The 18,739-nt window shown below is 38.2% G+C and overlaps 1 protein-coding gene across 1 annotated transcript in view; it reads right to left on the reverse strand.

Annotated features, from left to right (window-relative positions):
• The window catches only part of DENND5A (DENN/MADD domain containing 5A), a 49,172-nt gene extending 36,777 nt beyond the window's left edge, over positions 1-12,395 (reverse strand). Inside the window, exons 1-5 of the mRNA XM_009710166.1 lie at positions 12,281-12,395; positions 10,077-10,148; positions 9,375-9,484; positions 8,012-8,672; positions 442-629 (exon numbers count right to left, since the gene is read on the reverse strand). Coding sequence (XP_009708468.1) covers positions 442-629; positions 8,012-8,672; positions 9,375-9,484; positions 10,077-10,148; positions 12,281-12,395 — 1,146 coding nt within the window. The remainder of the gene's footprint in view (positions 1-441; positions 630-8,011; positions 8,673-9,374; positions 9,485-10,076; positions 10,149-12,280) is intronic.
• Positions 12,396-18,739: the final 6,344 nt, after the last annotated feature.

Raw genomic sequence — 18,739 nt, forward strand, 5'->3', positions numbered from 1 at the left:
AAAACCCTCAGCCTAATCCCGTACGGCCAGGAACCAGCACAGTGCTCAGGCCAGTCAAGCTTTGCTCACTCAGCACCACACAGAAGCAGCTGTATGGCCTCTTGGCCACAGCTGGTGAATTCACAGTGCACTTTGCCACATTTCCTAGAATTACACGGCTAAGATTCGCAGCACAAAAATGTTCTTTCTATAACCCCACTGCATCAGTATCTGTAAAATTACAGCTCAACTTTATCAGAGCATACAATTTCCAAAACAGGTTTATTTATCTATTTCACCAGATTTTCTCCAGCGTCTTCAAAAAATAAAGAGCTACCCCAAACCAGAGTCAGCAAGAACTTCATAATGACTGTTACTGTTAGCCACTAGCATTTTGGCTCATTTCTCACTACCCTCATAGTCACGTACAATATTTAGTCAATCCAGATGAGCTCCTCTCACCTCTTGAGGAAGTTCCAGCTTAGACCTGTCATCCAGCCCATTAGAGTGCAAGCCCATGAGGTAAGGGACAGGAGCATCTAGAAAATGAAGGAGGGATGCTGGAAGGATAGGAACATATACGTGCTGCCACTGAAATGGAAACATTAGTGCTGTGATGGTCTCTGCCACAGTCATCAGTCTCTGATAATCTGAAAAAGATAAAGAAAAAAAAATTACTTCTTTCACAAACATTTTTAAGTCAATTAATCTAAGTTAAAGAAATGAGAGCTTGCTTTAAAAGAAAAACCACAAAACCCAGCACCAGCAGCACAGCATCTTAATGAAAGCCCAGACTTGTACACCCAAACACATTTTGCTGAAACAACAAAGAGAGCTCAACATAAAGTAGGTCATTCTACAACTCATATGGAAATGAGCAAATTGAGTCTTAGCATCCATTAAGTCACCTTCTGCTACCTATACCAGGGTTACCAGGAACATCATTTTCATACGTATGGAACCAGTACTGTAATCGGCTAAGAAACACATCGGAAATAACTTCTCTTCTCTGCGCTTATGGCTTTCTATGGAAGCCTTGGATGAAACCCAAGGCATCTGGTATCTCTCAGATAAACATTTTTAAAAGAGTGTTTAAATGTCTATAAAGCATGCTGTATAGCAGCCAACCCAACAGCACAACTGAAATAACGCTGTAAAAAACAAAAAGGATCAGCTTTGTTTATCCTTTGCAATGTATGACCAAAGTCTCAGTTCAACGTAAAAACAACTCAACTCCTCCTAGAATTTAACAGCAGTGCTAAATGCACCTGTGCAACATGCATGCCAAAAGCTCCTCTTATTCAGCAGCTGGTGGCCAGAGCAGTTAACATTACAATTTGCTGGGCCAACACCTCATCCTCCTCTTTTATACTACAGAATCTTCTTTAATGGTTTTTGGTATCTATGCACTGTAAAGGAGGAAGCAACACCAGATGAACTCAAAGCGTGTGGTCTCTCATACAACTGCTGAAACATTCAGACTGCTTTTGAGCTGCCAGGCTGGAAAGAGTATAAAATAAGCTCACAAGACTAAGACAATTCCTACCTTCAGTCAAGCTATAAATATAGTACAAAGTGGAAACATAGGATGCCTTTTTCATGATACTGCAACAATATCCAATTCCAGACAGGAATAGCAGGGGGGGAGCGCAGAAATCAGTACCCTTCGTGTGTGTTGGGGTGTGGGGTATGCATCTCTTCTTCTAACATATTCATAAAACTACAGAAACTATGAAATTGGAAGAGACACTTGAATGCACAGGTTCAGGCATTGAGCTTTCTGAAGCTGTTGCACAGTACAGATGAAAACTACAAAAATAACATTTGTTCTAAACAAACACTCTGGATAAAAATTCAGCTTAACTGTGCATTTTCTAAGGTTATGGCTTTAATTATCCTTTAGCCATCCTCCACTCAGACTTCAGATGGCAGAATACAGAGGGCCAAGAAATTCAGTTCCTGGCATTCATGATTAATTTTGTTTGAAGACAAAATTGCAGAGTTTAGGGTCCGCAAAGAGTCCCACAAGCCAAGAAGAACTCAGTATAGGTTTTGCTATCAGTCATAAATCTGCAATCTAAGTCTTTGATTTTTCTTTTCAGACCAAGCTCTGCTGGTGGAAAAGGTTACTGCACACAGCTTCTTGTCACTGCCTCACAGCAGATCTGCAGTGACTGAAGAAGCCTTCAATCAAAACAAGCAAGAATAGCTTAAACAATTTAAAGTTTTTGCCAAAAGCTTACTTGCACAGAACCATATCAGGGAACAATCAGGGAACATCACCAGCAGCACTCCTCTAATCTGCCTGGACACCAGTTTCTGCCTACACAATTACTTACTGGCTTGCAGCTTTAAACACAGCCTGACTGCAAAGAAGTGATGAATTAATGATAAGCCTTGGGAAGAAGAAGAATCCATTCCATACCCTATTTTCTTCAGCTTTAAAAGGAACTTTAAGTGTAGCCATAGATACACAAACATTCCAGCTGGTTTGTATTCAACTTGTTTATTTGAAAGAACAAGTCTCAAAATAGAAACACTCTTTTCCTACTATACCCCGCCCCCCAATCTAATCCTGCTGGCTAATTTAAATACAACTCCTCCCTCAGTCATTAAACTAACTTTGTAATTAATTTGAAAGGCTAATACTAAAGTAAAATCGACAATTCAGAATTTCTATCCACTCAGCAGCTACCTCCTGCAACCGAGTTATCTGCAAATGCAGCTCTCTGATCCTGGATATCCACATGGCTTACACCACTCCCAACTATTTGGCCCTCACGGTTGCAGCCTTAAAGTAACAATGACCACATTCTGCAGGCTTTACGCATGTCAGCAGTTGTTGGCAAAAGGCAAGGACAAAGGCAAGAAGTCTGCAAACATAAACCAAAATAACTTAAATGTTTTCTTAAGTTATACCTATCCTGTGAGGGTATGGAGGTTTTTTTGGTTTTCAAAAAGAAGAAAACAGCACACTTCTAGTACCAAAGCATTACATAAGATTTTAAAATAATAATAACAAAAATTTTAAACATGGAAGCAGCTCTTCAGTAGCAGTCTCGCTCTTGTTTTTGAAACCAGAATATGCTTATTCTGGTGAAAATGACATAGAGTCTTTCGGCCTTGTATTGTACAGAGCACAGGTAGGGAAAAAAGTGACATATCACTAGTGTTCTATTAGTTTGTAAAGTACTTAACTGATCACTGTGCAAGGAAAAGAAAATCCATTACTTTTTAACGTGGCCACTTAAGAACACAGGAAAAGGCTGATTTGTTCTTCTAACCAATTACTATAGGTAAAACATGTTATCCCTTAAAGCGTGTATGAGAAGTTATTTACACTAGCATTTATCTGTATCTGGTATATCTAGATATTTTTGTTGATCTGTAAAATGCATGTAAATCCAGGAAAAAGAAGAACTGAGGGGTCTTGGGTCTGGAAAGAGAGGAGCAGGATGGGAAGAAGGTGGCAGCTGTAAGAACCATGATTCCATGTCTCCATTCTCACAGTCTACCAGAGAGAAGTCTATCAAGGCCCTACAGAAATCCTCTGACTTGGCCAAATTTAAAACCATTACATGATTACATTCTGGAATACTTCTTCCTTCTAATCTTCCTACTTTGACGATCACAATGAAATACTGTTGTATTTGTCAAGTGATTTCCATTCCACATACAACTCCTGTTGCTGCTTTAAGGCAGAGAGTTGACCCTACGGTGGTGGGCCATTACCACAGACAACTTGGTTATCTTCAGAAAACATACGGATAAACCAGAAAGATGGGCTACTTGCCAGGATTAAGCTTCTCTTTAACCTGAAGGGGAACAGAAGGAGAAAGAGATACATACGCAGTCCCTATGGACAGGTAGCATGTAATGCAGTTGAGCCACCAGAATAAAGCCTTGCCTGGAGAGTTCACCTTAGGCATGCCTGTTCACAGCAGAAAGCATGGTGTAAAAGAAACATTTTGCAATGATTTTTTTCTGAGCACAGGTATTTAGTATGTCAGACTCCTTAGAGAAAACATACATTTCTTTTATTGGGCATTTTACTTCAAAAAACCTGGAACTGCAGTAAGAATGAACTGTGGCTAGTAGAAGCAGTGGGTCAAAGTGCTTCCTATTCATGTTCACTTCTGTGTCTGACAGGCTGATTAAAAACGCCTGCACCAAGCAGCAAGTTTCCAAAATCACTGGAGGCATAAGAAGAAAATGTCTTATGCAAGAGATTAGAGTCAGGCAACACGGGACTAATACTACAAAGAAATAAAATGAATACTTAAAATTATGTTCACTCTGGAGATTTAAAGTGAAACAAAGACGGGGAGGAGTGATTCAAAAGCAAAGCAGAAAAAAAAAAAAAACAAACACCTTTATTTGTACTTAATATGGCAGCAGGCAGGAAATGCCCAGAGAACAAAAACTGTTCAAGATCAGAGTCTGTGGCAGTGGTGCATTACATTTCTCCTTTTCCTGTTTTTACTTGTTTAGAAAATCACCTCCAAGCAGATTTCACAGCTGTCTTAACTCAGTGCACACTTTCCAGAAGAGCTTTAGGTGCTCTACAGAAATAAAGAGTAAGTCCATTTCACAGATATAAGAACAACATGAATTGCAGGAACGCAAACCAGCTCCCGCAGAATAATCTGGTGAGGGCACTACTGAAGGCTTCCAGCACCACTGTCGCTTTGCCAGAGTTCCTCAGCACTGGCTCAGCACTAGGAGCACCTTCAGATTCTTCACTGTCTTACAGGCAACTCTCTCAAGAGGACAACCAAATCGAGGTATTAATTCTCCGCATTTGGCTTACACTGATCCAAAACACACAGGCCGTGCCAGCATAGTGGGGCAAAAGAAGAATTTCCAGAAGCACCAAGTCAGAAACATGTCAAAGGAATCTTAAAGCAAAATACATTCACTGCCAAGTGAAATTACTCCTATTCCAAGGACTGACTGCAACTTAAGATGCTAAATAACTTGTTTCAAAAAAGATTGCATCTGGCAGCCAAGTCCTCCAAGAGTTTTGGGTTTTGGTTGGGTTTGGTTTGTTTTTAAAAGTAAATAGTACAAGCACACCCTCCGATCCTGATCTGTACTGTTCTAAATTTAAATCCATGCAATGAGTATCGCAATCTCATCTGACCTAGAAGAATGAGAAATGATCCTAACCACCACAACTGTCACAGGTTTGAGCACAAAGAGATTTAACAAAGCCAAAGGACATTAAAAAAAGGTTCATATTCTGAAGGACAATCTAGACCTCACACTACCACATGTGCAAGAATCATAGCAGCCCTTACAAAAGCAATTTCTGATTCCACTTAGAACTGAGTGCACCATGACCTGTATCACCATCCAACATCCCCTGTTTTACAAACAGCAAAAAACAGATGTTAGTCAACCACACAGAAGAAAGAGCAGAACGTATTAGGAGCATATTCCAGTTTAAAACAAAACAAAAACCCAATAAAAAACCTAAACAAACCAAAACAAAGCAAAAGAAGGAAACCAGTAAGTATAGACAATCAGAACCTCAGTCAGAAGTTCCATTTTCCTACTGGTATCATCCTTTTAAGTGAAGCAAGCAACTGCTTTACTAAATTTTCTAATTCACTGCCATGTAGAAGAAAACAGAATATCACGGTTAGAAAAGACAAAAACAGAAACCGTAGGAAGAAAAAGCTGACTTTCTAGAACTTCAAAATACTTCACACTCCCATTTCAAGCAATACAAAAATAAAGTACCTGTGTATCAAAAGCATTTTAGAAAAGAGTCTTCAATTTGACTGTTGGCAATGCCAGCAGTACGCAGTAATTTCTGTTATTAACTCATTAAGGAGCTTTGAAAGCATTCTGTGTAAGTATTAGCAAACTGTGCCAAAGGGTTTTTTAAGAAAAAACAGCAGGTAAAAGAAGAAGTGTCAGAGATTAGATCCCTCAGAAAGTACTTAAGAGAAGCTACATTTCAAAAAAACATGGCTATTATTACTGAGAAGGCACTGTCAGAGCTAGTTCGCCAAAACTGAGGGCCAAAGTCAGCAAATCAGTAACTAAAATTCTTTTTCTACTGAAAGATGACTTTTCAGTCAGATACTACAGGTGAGGACTTGATAGAGACACAGGACACATCCATAAGGTGCAACACAGCCCAACTCAGCCAAAGCTTGGAGTGAGATGGGGGAACAGTGGACAGAAACTGTTAGAAAGAGTGAGGCCTTCAGCTGCATAGATCCCTTTGCATTCCAGGTGTCTGTGCATGGAAACAAGAAACTCAAGCGTTCCAGAGCCATTTTAAGCTTCTTCAACTAGACACTTGAAAAGTGTCCAAGAAAAAAAGTTGAGCCTATTAATATGACTTGGAAAGAGAATCGAGAATATGGAAGACTAGACCAGATGAGAGCTGAGTTCCAGGCCAGGAGAAACGAGTACTTAGAACGTGATAGCCTGAAAAGAGATCAGGGAACACTGCTCCAATATGGTGATGCATGCATTGCTTTTCTTGCGGTACTTCCAACCAGCCAGGCACACACGCCTCTGCGACAGGAGGTCTCAAGCACAACCACGGGCCAACTGGACCCGGTTCTTCTTCAGATGGAAGAGCTAATGTTTGAATCTTCCACTGGTGGGACACAGATATCCACATAAACAAACTCTCCTTAAATCTCAGACATACAAATGCCTACTCAATTTCTGGAGAAACCACAAAAGAAATTTGTCCACTAGGCAAGTATTTCTAGATTTTCTATAAACAAGCAGCAAAGAATTTTGTTTTTTAAATCCAAGAAAGTAACCACTATCAAGTACAATAAGGTTTTTTGACTGTGTTTGAATTACTGTATAGTTTTTCTCTGGTAGTTAACAGTGTTTATAGAATGCAACAACGGTGACGTAACACCCTGCTGCCATTATACACTTTTAATCACCTTTACTATACACACAAAATCTACCTTTTGCTTTAGTCTATGCACACATCTCAACACACAAACATCAGTATTTCATGCTAATAAAAGAACATTGCTAATAACTGCAGTTTATATTTTATAAATAGTTACCATTTGTATTCTACATATTTCAGTGGCAGCTCAATGGAAGAAAGTATCGAAAACAGATTTCAGTAACACCATGGACTATCCCTGGATTTGTCTTGGGCTCTTCTAGGCTTCTTTCCCGTTACTATAAAACAGCATTCAAAATGCAGTCTGTCTACTTTAAACAATGCCATTACAGATGCGCAGGGCTGGACTAATGTTTGCAGCTTGGGACAAAAAAAGGTAGAAAAATTATCTTTTGGCATAACTTCACATACTCTGTGTTAGAGTAACAGGGTGCAAAGTAAGAAGCCCGGGATTCACAAATTTCAACACAGAAAATGGATACCTTTACCACATTACTTACTAATTGATAAACAGATGCTATTTCAGCTTAGTTGCTGACTATCCTCTTCAAAGCAAGCTTTACCTACATGACTTCAGCAGTAACTGTTTCAAGGCCTTAACAGAGATCTGGGATTCAAATTCAGTCAAATAAAACTTTTCTCAGGTAATTTTATTTCCAAGTAATAACTGAAACATGACTTTGGGTACTCAAAGACAAAATTATATTTGCGTCACTAATTCTTCAGCATCATATATAATTAACTATGTATCTTCTCAAAATGCATGGATAGTTCGGCAGAGATAGGAGGGAATTCAGCTAAGCAGCTGGAGAGAAACATGGGAGAAGGCTTACTAATCTATCCAACAGCACATCATTTCCAGAGACAACAATAAAGGGGACAGTCAGTCCATGAATACAGAAGATTATGTGAAAGCCCAAATAAGTTTAGGTGTCTAGAAACAGAAGCCAATGCAATGCTCTCTTTGCAACTCCAGTTCTTTCCTTTACATTAAAACCTGCACACAGTCTGACTGCATTAGCATGCTAATGCCACTTTAATGCAGCTATTCTGTTGTGTGTTTCTTAAAATTCAAGAAATGAAAAGACCTTGTGCCAGTACAACTACAAGATAAGAAAACAAAAACCAAGTACTCACGCTGTGAATAAAGCAGTATCTGAAATTCCAAGAGGGCACAGGTAAAGAGTTGAACCACATTTTCTACTCCAAGCAATTCAAAAACTTCTTTAACCGGAAAATCAAATAATGGTAGTTCACTGGTGCTTGGCCTCTGGCAGATAATTGGTCCATAAACACCTGAAAATTTTAATGACCTTCCTGCTGGAGGAAGAGGAACCTCATAGAGTATATTGTAGATGTAGCTTTCTAAAGGTAGAGGTGGCGGTTGAGGTGAAGTCACTGCTTGGTGAAGTTGTTCTAGTACTTTCTTACAAGCTTTCATGAAAGACATTGGAGTAATCAGACAAATGCACTTTGAGACATAGAGCGTGTCTCTGCTGATGTCATAGGAGTTAAAACGCTGTAGCTTTGAAACAGAAGTGCCATTGCAGTCTCCAGTGCTGCTGCAGTTATCTTTGTCATTTGTGGGTGGAGTATGAAGAATGTCATATTCAGCATTGTGCATATGATACAACGTCTGCATCGCGCTGCAGATCTGTTTGCTAGTAACTTCCTCAAAAAACGTGAGAGAAAATCCAAATGTCCGTGAGCCATCTTCACGAGTAATAATAAAAGAGTGGAACTGTGGTTCTCTGGAATCTGCTTGTGTCTTGAAAGCAAGCCCTTTAGGCATACACAGCTATAAAAAAGGGGGGAGGGGAGATAATATCCATTAAAACACACTTTTCTCCCCCCTTGCCTCCGGAAGCATCGGCGAAAATAGGATTTAGAATCCAGACTGCCATTGCATTTCACTTTAAATTCTATTAAGTGTTACATCTGTGTACAATACAGTAATATGCATCTAAATCAGAAAAACTAAAGGAACATATTAAAATGGCTGTATGCAGTTTCTATTGAAACTCATAACCGTTTTGTTACCATCTTCAACAGAAATAAAATAACAGAATTCAAACTCCGATAAAGGAAAGTATTTTGGTCACTAAGATCAGAAACCTGACAGAGAAAAATACTGTATTTTATCTAAATTAAGAAACCACATTGCATTCCATTACGTAGAAAAATCATGCCCAAAGAAGATTCATTAATTGCAGACTAATTTATTTCTCTACCAATTCTCTAGAATGTAACCAAGTTGTAAAAGAACAAAAACTCTCTTAGGGACTTATCACTTAAAAGTTTTGACTTAATTTCCTTTAAAAAAATATCGCAATTAAATGACAAGGCCTTTTGAGCCTGCACAATTTAGAGAACTTCATTATTATTTCCAATCTACAACAGACTTTACACTTTTTTTTTCAAAGAAAACACAGATGAACACCTTCAATTGTTAAGGTAGGTTTTTGCCTTTAAAAAAAAAAAGCCATTAAGTGATACTGACCATTCCCACTGCATCCTGGTCAAAAGGGTTCCATTCAACATTCTCAGGATATCGAGCAAGAACTTTGGATTTGAATGTGCGTCTTAACGGAGTCTGTTCAAAGTTCTCCCCTGCAGGTGAAAGAAAAACACAGAAGTAAATATTCCATTCTCTTTTTAGGCTCAAATAAGGCCAAAAAGCAGGACATCAGCAGGTAGATGCAAGGGTAAGTGAATTAAGCACATACTCCTTCAAGAGAAACAGAAAATGCAAGACAGTTAGTTAGCATATAATCAGACTGCAGATATTAGCAAGGATTAGCATTGTAACATTTCTATGTCATTAAGTATCTGTGCTTTTCCTTAAGTGTGACTACCTTGAGATTGTAGTCATGACAGCAATTCTCTAAGCCACTTCAGATACTTGAGATTCTTGTTAAAGCATAGCTAAAGTTTCAGTTTCAGTGGAATTTTGTTACTGAAGAAAAGCACAAATAGACAAGATGCAAAGATGACACAAGTTTAGGATAGACATACAAGTGGCATCATTAATCTCTTCTTCAAGACTTAGGAAAAAAGGGTATCCACCATCTATTACAAGAAGTTAGCTGTGACGAGAGAGTCTAGAAGGTTAAAAGATAAAGAACCACATAAATGCCCAGGAAGACAGCATACCAGATGACAAAAAAATTGTGCGCTTTTTTCCCCACGCTTTTTCTTTTACCTTCTGTTGCACTTGAAATGAAACGGCTGGCACCATCTCGGGTTTTAGAGGCCTGTATATACTGGCATAAAGCTATATAACAAATAAAAACAACACTGCATTATAAATTTCATACTGTCGACTGTAATTACGTAGCTAACATACCAGTAAAATCATACAAGCATTCTATTCAGAATTAGCATGCATAATAGACACTCTCCTAATATGCTTTTTATACATATACAACTTTACACAAATTTCTCATTTCAGGTACATATTTCTTGAAGGAGATGATCAGTACGTAACAGAAGCTCATAGTTCCTGTATACACAACCAGAATACTGATGCATCAATAGGAATTGGTTGCCTGTTAAATCAAAGTTTTACATGATAAACTGTAAAGTACTCCCAAAGAGTCGATGATGAAACTAACCCCAACGACAAGACCATTTCAAGACCTTTAGAACTATATGAATTTAAGTGACATAGTCCAGCTTTTCACAGATGCTATCCACATACTAGACTGGCTTGTTTATAAGCTCTCAAATTTCCTCTAGAGCAATGACTGTTCATTGTGATAGCACAGAACTTTCCTCAGTAAATCTTCTGAATGTATGTATTTGCTTTAAAAAAAAAAAAGCATCACACAACTGCGTATCTTAAAATAAGCTTAGCTGTCTTACTAGAATGCAATTAGCTAAATGAGCATGCAGCTGTTGACAGCTGCACTAACAATCAGGCACAATTGCATGAAATCATATGCTTTAAATAAATCAAACTATTTCAGCAACACCTGCAAGAGAAAACACACTTCAGCTCCTTACTTGTTTTCTTACATGCAGCAATTACATGGCAATACAAATTGAGTTCAAAATTGGTTGGTTTCGTTCTGTACTTTGACAGTAATATTCAAAGTTCAATTTCTAAGCCAACTTAGAATCTTTATTTCGTACAGCATTTACTTCCACAAGGCAGCCATACACAGAGGTAGTTATAACACTGTCTATAGACAATAAAGTACCTAACAAACACATTACACCAAACAAAACTTTGTTTCCATGGAATGCTTAAGAAGTCCTTTGATAGTTAAGAAGTCATGTAACTCTGGATTTTGTTTAAACTAAATCTTAAATATTACCTCAAAGAGGGAACTTCTCCTGAATCAGGACCTAGGACAGGTCTCTCAATACCCAAAAGATTCACATCTGTTTTGCTAATCCTCTGGTTTTTAAGCACTGAAATTAAAGGCGGGATTATTTTTCCTGTTTGTCTGAAAAAATCAACAGCTCAGCTGATTTTCATAAAAAACCCACTCAGCTACATTATTTATTACTTTATTCAATATCATCATTGTTCAGAGAGAAAAAAATGCATATTTTGGAAAAATCTGAAACATGTACAGAGAGAGCAATTGTTAGGAAAAACAGAATACAACTTCAATGAAATATAACCATCTTGGGAAAGAACAGAGTCAATGACAGAAAACATAACAGCACTTCCACAAGAGCTAAAAATAATCTTAAAAGATGAAAATAAGCATTTAAAGAAACTTCCAATCTCCTAGAAAGAAAAATGGACATAATGTCACATCTCTATTTACTGACGAAAACGTACACTCAAGTAAAGAGAGTCCTCTGTAAAAGAAGTTTTAAAAGTAAGTCAGGAGATTTAACACACCTACTGTTTCGTATATTTATATCTGTGCAGATGATGTAATGTCAACTTTTAGATAATTGAGGAAAAACCTCAGACATTTACTAAGCTGTTTTATTCCTGGTGTTTTTTCTTCCACATACATATAAGGCAGAAAATATCTGAAGGCCAAATTTTCTCCTGGACTTGGAAACCACATACCACAATCACTAGGTTCATCTATGTGCAAGTTCATGCATTATTTTAGAAATAAAAAGAAAATCTGTGACCGAAAGACCTTTTCATTAAGATGAAATATTGCAAATACAGGATGTTGCAATTCCCTTCTGATAAAAAAAAAAAATAAAAACCACACACAAAAACACACCACAGCACACACACACACCACCACCAAATAGATCGTTATATATTTTAAGAAGCCTTGCCCCATCTCCTCCAAAGAGACATTCTGTCCAACACCCACTTAAATTTTTTAGACTTGAAGCCTGTCTATAATTTAAGGAAAGTACTGAAATTGATTTCTAGAAATGCACCGAGTCCTGATCCAGACAGAAACATAAGGCAACACTTACATGCCTTCCTGTAATTCAGCAAACAATTCAGCTGTTGCACAGACACTGCTCTTGCCAGAGTGCCTCCATATCGCACTTCTATTCTAGAGCCACCCAGCTCCGATATATTTCTCATGTTGATTTCCACGTGAGCGTAATGGTCATTTTCTCTTTCATGGCAGCACAGCCTTCCATCTTTATCTATCTCTTTTCATAAGAACCTTCATGCTTGTAACACAGCAAATCACTGCACCTTAAGATTCGGCAATGCTGACTTCTAGATACTGACAGAGCAGGGAATCTCAAATGACAGCTCACCAACAACATCTGGAAAGTTCAACCGAGGAATACAAAGGTGATCCATGCAACTCCAGGCCACTGGCTACCCTGTTTTCTGGCCGTTACAACTAAATAGAACCTGAGCACCAGCAAGTCCATTGCCTAGGCTCCTTCTACATTTCTCTCACTAAGTAGCCAGTGGTTGTCACTACATATGCATCAGCAGGTGCGGAGGGGCAAATAATCCACAAACAGTATTTGCTTACATCCAGAGTCAAAAAGCAAGTAACCCTAAATTTCTAAATTTGTGATCAGTTAGAACTCTCAAACACAAACACCCTGCTCCAGGAAAATACCAATTGCCAGCAGGCAAAAATAACTCATGGTTTCAAGATCTGTCTCTGTGTGAATTAGGCATCTCATTAATTCAGCACTAATTGAAATGGTTTTAAGAAAAACACTGAAGACAAGAGCAGGTTTAACAAACTGAGGAGACAAACCCATGAGCAAAAATGGATGAGTTTTATACTAGAACTGAGAAAATGAAGATGCAAGAGAAGATAAACTGATAAAAATACGATGTATCTCACAAGTTTCAGAGTGAGTACAAGTTCCTGCACGTAAGGACTATCAAAGGACTGCTATCATCAGATGATGCTTTTCATAAAGTTCATCTCCTCTAGCAGAAGTGATAGCTAGAAAGTACTTTCCTTATTGATCAGAGTTACAATAAAGAGGTCTTCAAATACAATTTCTCTGTAAAAAATTCCTTTCTTTTGTGCAAGTTCCATGCAAAAGGGAATTTTTTTTTTTAAATGGAACACAGTATTGTTGTGACTAAGGAGGCCTTTCAAACATGTTTGATGATCCTCACATACACATTATCATTCAGCTGTTTGTCACAGCATAGGAAAAGCTCTACAAAATGAAGATATAAACTGCCTCACAGACTACAAACTTGCAACTAATTTGGATTTAAAGCAGAAGCAGTAACCAAATAGCTACAACTATAAGATCATTTGTCAGGAACTGTCATACAGCATATAAAATCCATAAACATACAAAATTGCAGGAAAAAGGAAAAAAACCCCAGGAATACTTCAGGAAGTTTCAGGCCACCATGCTTCTCAACATCAAACCTTGAAAACAGTAAAAATCCCATTGTATTTTGTAATGTAAATACTATAAAAGCATAGAGAAACGTTGTTTTGCTACGCACTGTACAAATCCACAAACACCGGTTTAGAATGAGACCTGGTGCTGCAACCTGCAGAGGAATGGCAGTGAAGCAGAGAATCTCAGAATTTCTTTGCCATTGGAAAATGCACTATCTGTGGCATCCCACTCAAAATAGGATCAGTGAAATGATTTGGATTAAAAATAAATAGAGAATGAAGAAGGGGTTAACAAATATTAATGTTTCACTAATCCATGTCCACAGCTTAATTTGCTTATAGGGATCCCCCAAAACAGGAGGGAAGCAAAGAGTAAATCACAGACACAGAGATTGTTAAAATGGTGCACTGAAGAAAACATGGGACTATAGCAGAGGTTTAATAACCTACATGGGTAACGGAGTTAACTCCCAAAGCTGCTCCTCTTCCTGCGGCCCAGCTTGCCCACCTGCTGGCTCCTGCCATGACAGGTAACAGACTTCTCACCAACCACCATCTTTGGTCGTGCCCCTTCCTTCACACTTCATCAACACCCTAAGACTCCACCACAGGCTGAAAAAGGAGTGAAGACTCTACAGCAATCAGTGACTTGAAAAGATTTTACCCATCTGAGCTGTGGCAAAAACAAGCTATTCCCACTGTTACACTATGCAGGCATTCAGCCTCATTACAGTCCTATATTGCTCTCTCCTTATTTGTTATCATGTAATTTAAAAAGACATGCGTAAGAGACTTAAGTTCTTAGTGTAAGGTTGCTTATCAAAAGGGAAGTCACCAACTAGGCATAACCTCTGAGGCAGTCTCCTCGGCTGAGGGACGCCCAGGACGCCGAACGCCGCTGCTACCAAGGCTGCCGGTCTGGCCCAGTGCTTCCCATGGCAGGCAGAGCCCCGCTCACAGCAGTCCCAGACAGGAGTGAGGTACGAGGTACACTCCCTACTGACAGGATTCAACCTCACATAAGAGGCAGGTAATTCTCCAACGCCTCCCTCTCACATCTCTTCCCTAAACTGAACTTGATGAACTGTATTGCATGCATAAAGGAAACTACAAACCTGCTCAAGATGACCAAAGAGTTGAAACACATTATATTTAGTTGGGACACGTAGTTAAAAAACAGCCCCTTTTTACAGCTGCGTTGAAGCTCCCAGCACTCCTCTAACAGCCATCTAATACAATTTCCAGTGTACGGAACTGTAAGGCCTGACTGACTTCCAGTTCTAACATTATTTACACCACCTTAAAAGATGCTGGCCTACATGTCTAATTTGGACTTCCTAATTACAAGCACATTAGAACAGCTAATGCATACACTTCAAGTATCCTACATTTGAAGTAACTACACCTCATTTTATTGAGCGATACCTTACTGAGTCACCTAGTACTGAACATAAGCCATATCACAATGCAGATTTGCACTGTATGCTGGCAACCTCTCTGGCTCTCATTTTTATCCTCCTCCCTGCTCTTACCTGTAGCACTTTTCTTGCTGCTCAACCTGTGAGCAGAAGACAGCTGTGTCTGTGTCTTGGTCTGATGAGAATTAGGACTTACAGACTCAGAGACACTTCATGGAGTTTCCAACCTGTGCAGCACAGCATTGCTTTGGAAGTATCTGCATGAAACCATCCGTATCAATGGATACCACTTTTCTACAATATTATATAGAGAAAAAAAAAGTTACAGAAACTAGAATGAACAAAAGCATTCTTCAATTCACTAACCTGCAAAATGCTATCTACCAAGCTTTCCTCAGCTTTGAGGGGGAATAAAAAGAGTGAATTCTGAAGGTCTAATTTCAGCTCTTTCCTGATTTATCCAGAGAAAAATCTGATTCACTGCTTTCTGTATTCCTCTTCAGGAAAAGGAAAAAAAACCACCACCAACATAACAACAACAAAAAAAGGTCTTCCCAACACAGTAATAAGAAAAATAGTTAGGCTGTACAACTTGCAGTTTCAATTACTTATGACCTCCCCCTAATACATAAACAATTACAAATTTCAACTGAAAAGTGGCTTTACTGTAAGTGATACAGAAGAAATTTTGAATTCTCACTAAAACAAAAGAGAAAGATAAGACCTTTTTAAAGGGCTGGAAATTCAGACTTAAAACCTTCCCACCACAGACACACACTTCTCACTCCATTCCCTTCCCTTTTTTGACTATGCCATTTGCAAAGTTCTGTTTACAACCTGAACGACGGGGGGGGGAGTGCAATTTACGGTTGCTATCACTATTATTAGCTGCATGTAATCACGCTAAGTAGTGACATATTTCCTGTCAAATCTTCATGTGTAGTTATGAAAGAAGGTCAACCTGTACTGAAACCTTTTAACACACATGCTGTAAGTTCAAGCTATGCTTGCCAATCATATATGTCCTCTCTGGTAGCTTATAGCAACAGAAGCAACACAAATCCAGATGGATTGTCCACAAATATCTAATGCAAATTCCCTAGAAAACTTTGACATGGTTGTAACAATTCAGTATTCCCTGCTGAGTAGTTTGTTTCTTTGTAAGTATGATTCTAACCCTAGTTTTTTTTTTCTTCAATACATCAATCAATCTTTCTTCTTTGTAACCTATACACTGCCTTGAAAATTTTCCACTCCTGTAATAAAGTTCAATCTAGTACAGAACAGTACCATGTGGCTTAAGTTGTCCTTAATTAGAAAGGGTAAACTTGATCAAAAAAAAATGCCAGGGATACTTTGCAAACAAAACTTTTCAAAACTGAATCACAGCCTTTTGTATATGCTGTCAATCCAGCATTTGGTTTTTGTTTTTCGAAAGTGACAGCAGTGCTGCACCTCTAAAAATTATGCAAAACTGAGAACTGTACAAGAACTTCTCCCTGCATACTAGCTAAAAAAAGTCTTTGAGCAGCTATTTCAGAGGTAGAGTCTAGCTCCATTTTCCCTCTATGACAATAAAGAGCAAGTCAGAAGAAGCTACCCTAGTTACAAGAAAAAGTGCCCAATAAAAGAACTAAATAGTCACGCAACACTGATTTTAAAGAATCGTTAATACTGCCACCTTCATTTGCTCACCGAGTCTGCTGATCTGCTCAAAATAATTAGAAAACAAAGACATTCAGAAAGTCCTACTGATTCTAATTGAGTGGTTTGTTGCTTTCACCCTGTCAAGCAGCTTCTTTCTTCGAATTCTTGTGATACTGCCTGTTATTAATTCAACTCATTTGGTCCTGGTATACGTTTAGTGTATACATGACATCCTCAAATAAAAAATATTAGATAGCATGCATTCAAAACATTAACTTTGTATTTTCCATGTAAGAATATTCTTACAGGAATCTTTTAGCATACAGAGGCTGTATATGCATTCATGCTGCCACTAAAATAAATGTCTTAATGAAGTAAATATTAAACAGCTTCAACATGAAACAGTCATATTGCTGTAATTAAAACAAATGAGTAAGAACAATGAGAGTCTGTACCAACAACAGAAACTATGAGCCATAGACTTAGGGCAGCTTTCCTGTACTACGCAGCATGCTGGAGAAACTGAACTTAGGATTCAGAAGGCTCTATAGAAGCCTATAACCACACCCTTTACCTCCACACTTTCTACACCACAGTTCAAAGAATCTTGCAATGGTGTAAGTCAGCCCAACTTGTACAGGGTTGGGGCTTGAGACAGAGTTGACCATGACAGCCAAAGAGTAGAGGTTTTCCCAAGTGTGGGTTGCAAGTCAGAAGTCAGTCAACAAGGGGATTTGAACAGTGTATGAATTACAAACACTATCCAGAGAACAGCCTAATTCTATCCTGCTTTCTATTAAAAAAATACAATAAAGCACAAAGCCATACTTAGGTGAAAATGGGCATCATAGGATGTTTTGAAAACACTCTTCCTTATTGGGTTTTGGGTGAAAATAGAGTAACTGCAACAACATGCCTGTCAAAGGGCCTAACACACAGGATAAAAAGTCTGAATTGTCTCCAAAGATACAAGAATGGCAGCAGTCCACAACACATATAAGTTAATCTCAAACCAGCAGCTAATGTCATAAACAGTAGTAGGATTCCCAGTTCAGTCAGCAATCATTCTCAGCACACACAATAAGGCTATAGATATTAATGTAAATAATTATGTTTACCAAACATAAAATCACTCAAGCTCTAAAATTCATGGTCCAAGTCTAAATAAAAATAGTTGGCCGGCAAAACAGATAGTGTGCATACTTCTGGAATCCACACTGTAAAAAGGATGAAAATATGGAGCAAGTGAGAGCAATTTGGGGGAAGAGGGGCACTGGGGGGAAGAGGTGGTACGTACACGGAGAGATTTGAGGACTTCTTGATTAGTCAAACTGACAGATGACCAATAGTTGACCTGGTTACACTATAAAAGCAAATACACATGCTTAAGATACATGTAGGCATGGAAAGACAGTCAAGCCAAGAATCAATATCTTAAAATCAAAGGCCAATGTGTGCTGTTGAAAATAAGACTTGCCTTCTTTCCACTTGCCAATGAAAACGGTCAAATATTCTATTTCCAAGTCTCGAGAACAAAACTAGGATATCAAATAAGTAATTAAATTATATGGCCTGTACCATAGTAGCTATGAAATGAGATGGCAATCTGTTGATTCATTCTAGCCCTTAAAAAACAGACACACACACAAAAAAAAAAAAAGGGGCAAAAACCCCAGACCTAGCCTTCTGGAGAGCAATACCATTCTGATTTTTCAGAACCCCATATTCTAATACTAAAGATAACTCCTTTCAATACATACCTAGAGAGCTATTAATAAACTTTGGCTAATTATTACTATATTTTAAAAACAAAACAATAACTTTCTCCGATTCCTTCTTTAACAAATATTAAACCATATATAACTGAAAAAAAAAAAAACAAACTCTACAATGTAGAAAATAAATATCCAAAGTTTGGCAGACTAAAGTAAGAAAATCATTAAACAAGAATTCTTGGAATAAAAACCATGATTCAAGAAAAGCTGCAGCTGCCAAATCTGTAAGCAAACAGCCATTCCATC

Source organism: Cariama cristata, unplaced genomic scaffold (assembly GCF_000690535.1).
Source record: "Cariama cristata isolate BGI_N322 unplaced genomic scaffold, ASM69053v1 scaffold3681, whole genome shotgun sequence".
NCBI lineage: Eukaryota > Metazoa > Chordata > Aves > Cariamiformes > Cariamidae > Cariama > Cariama cristata.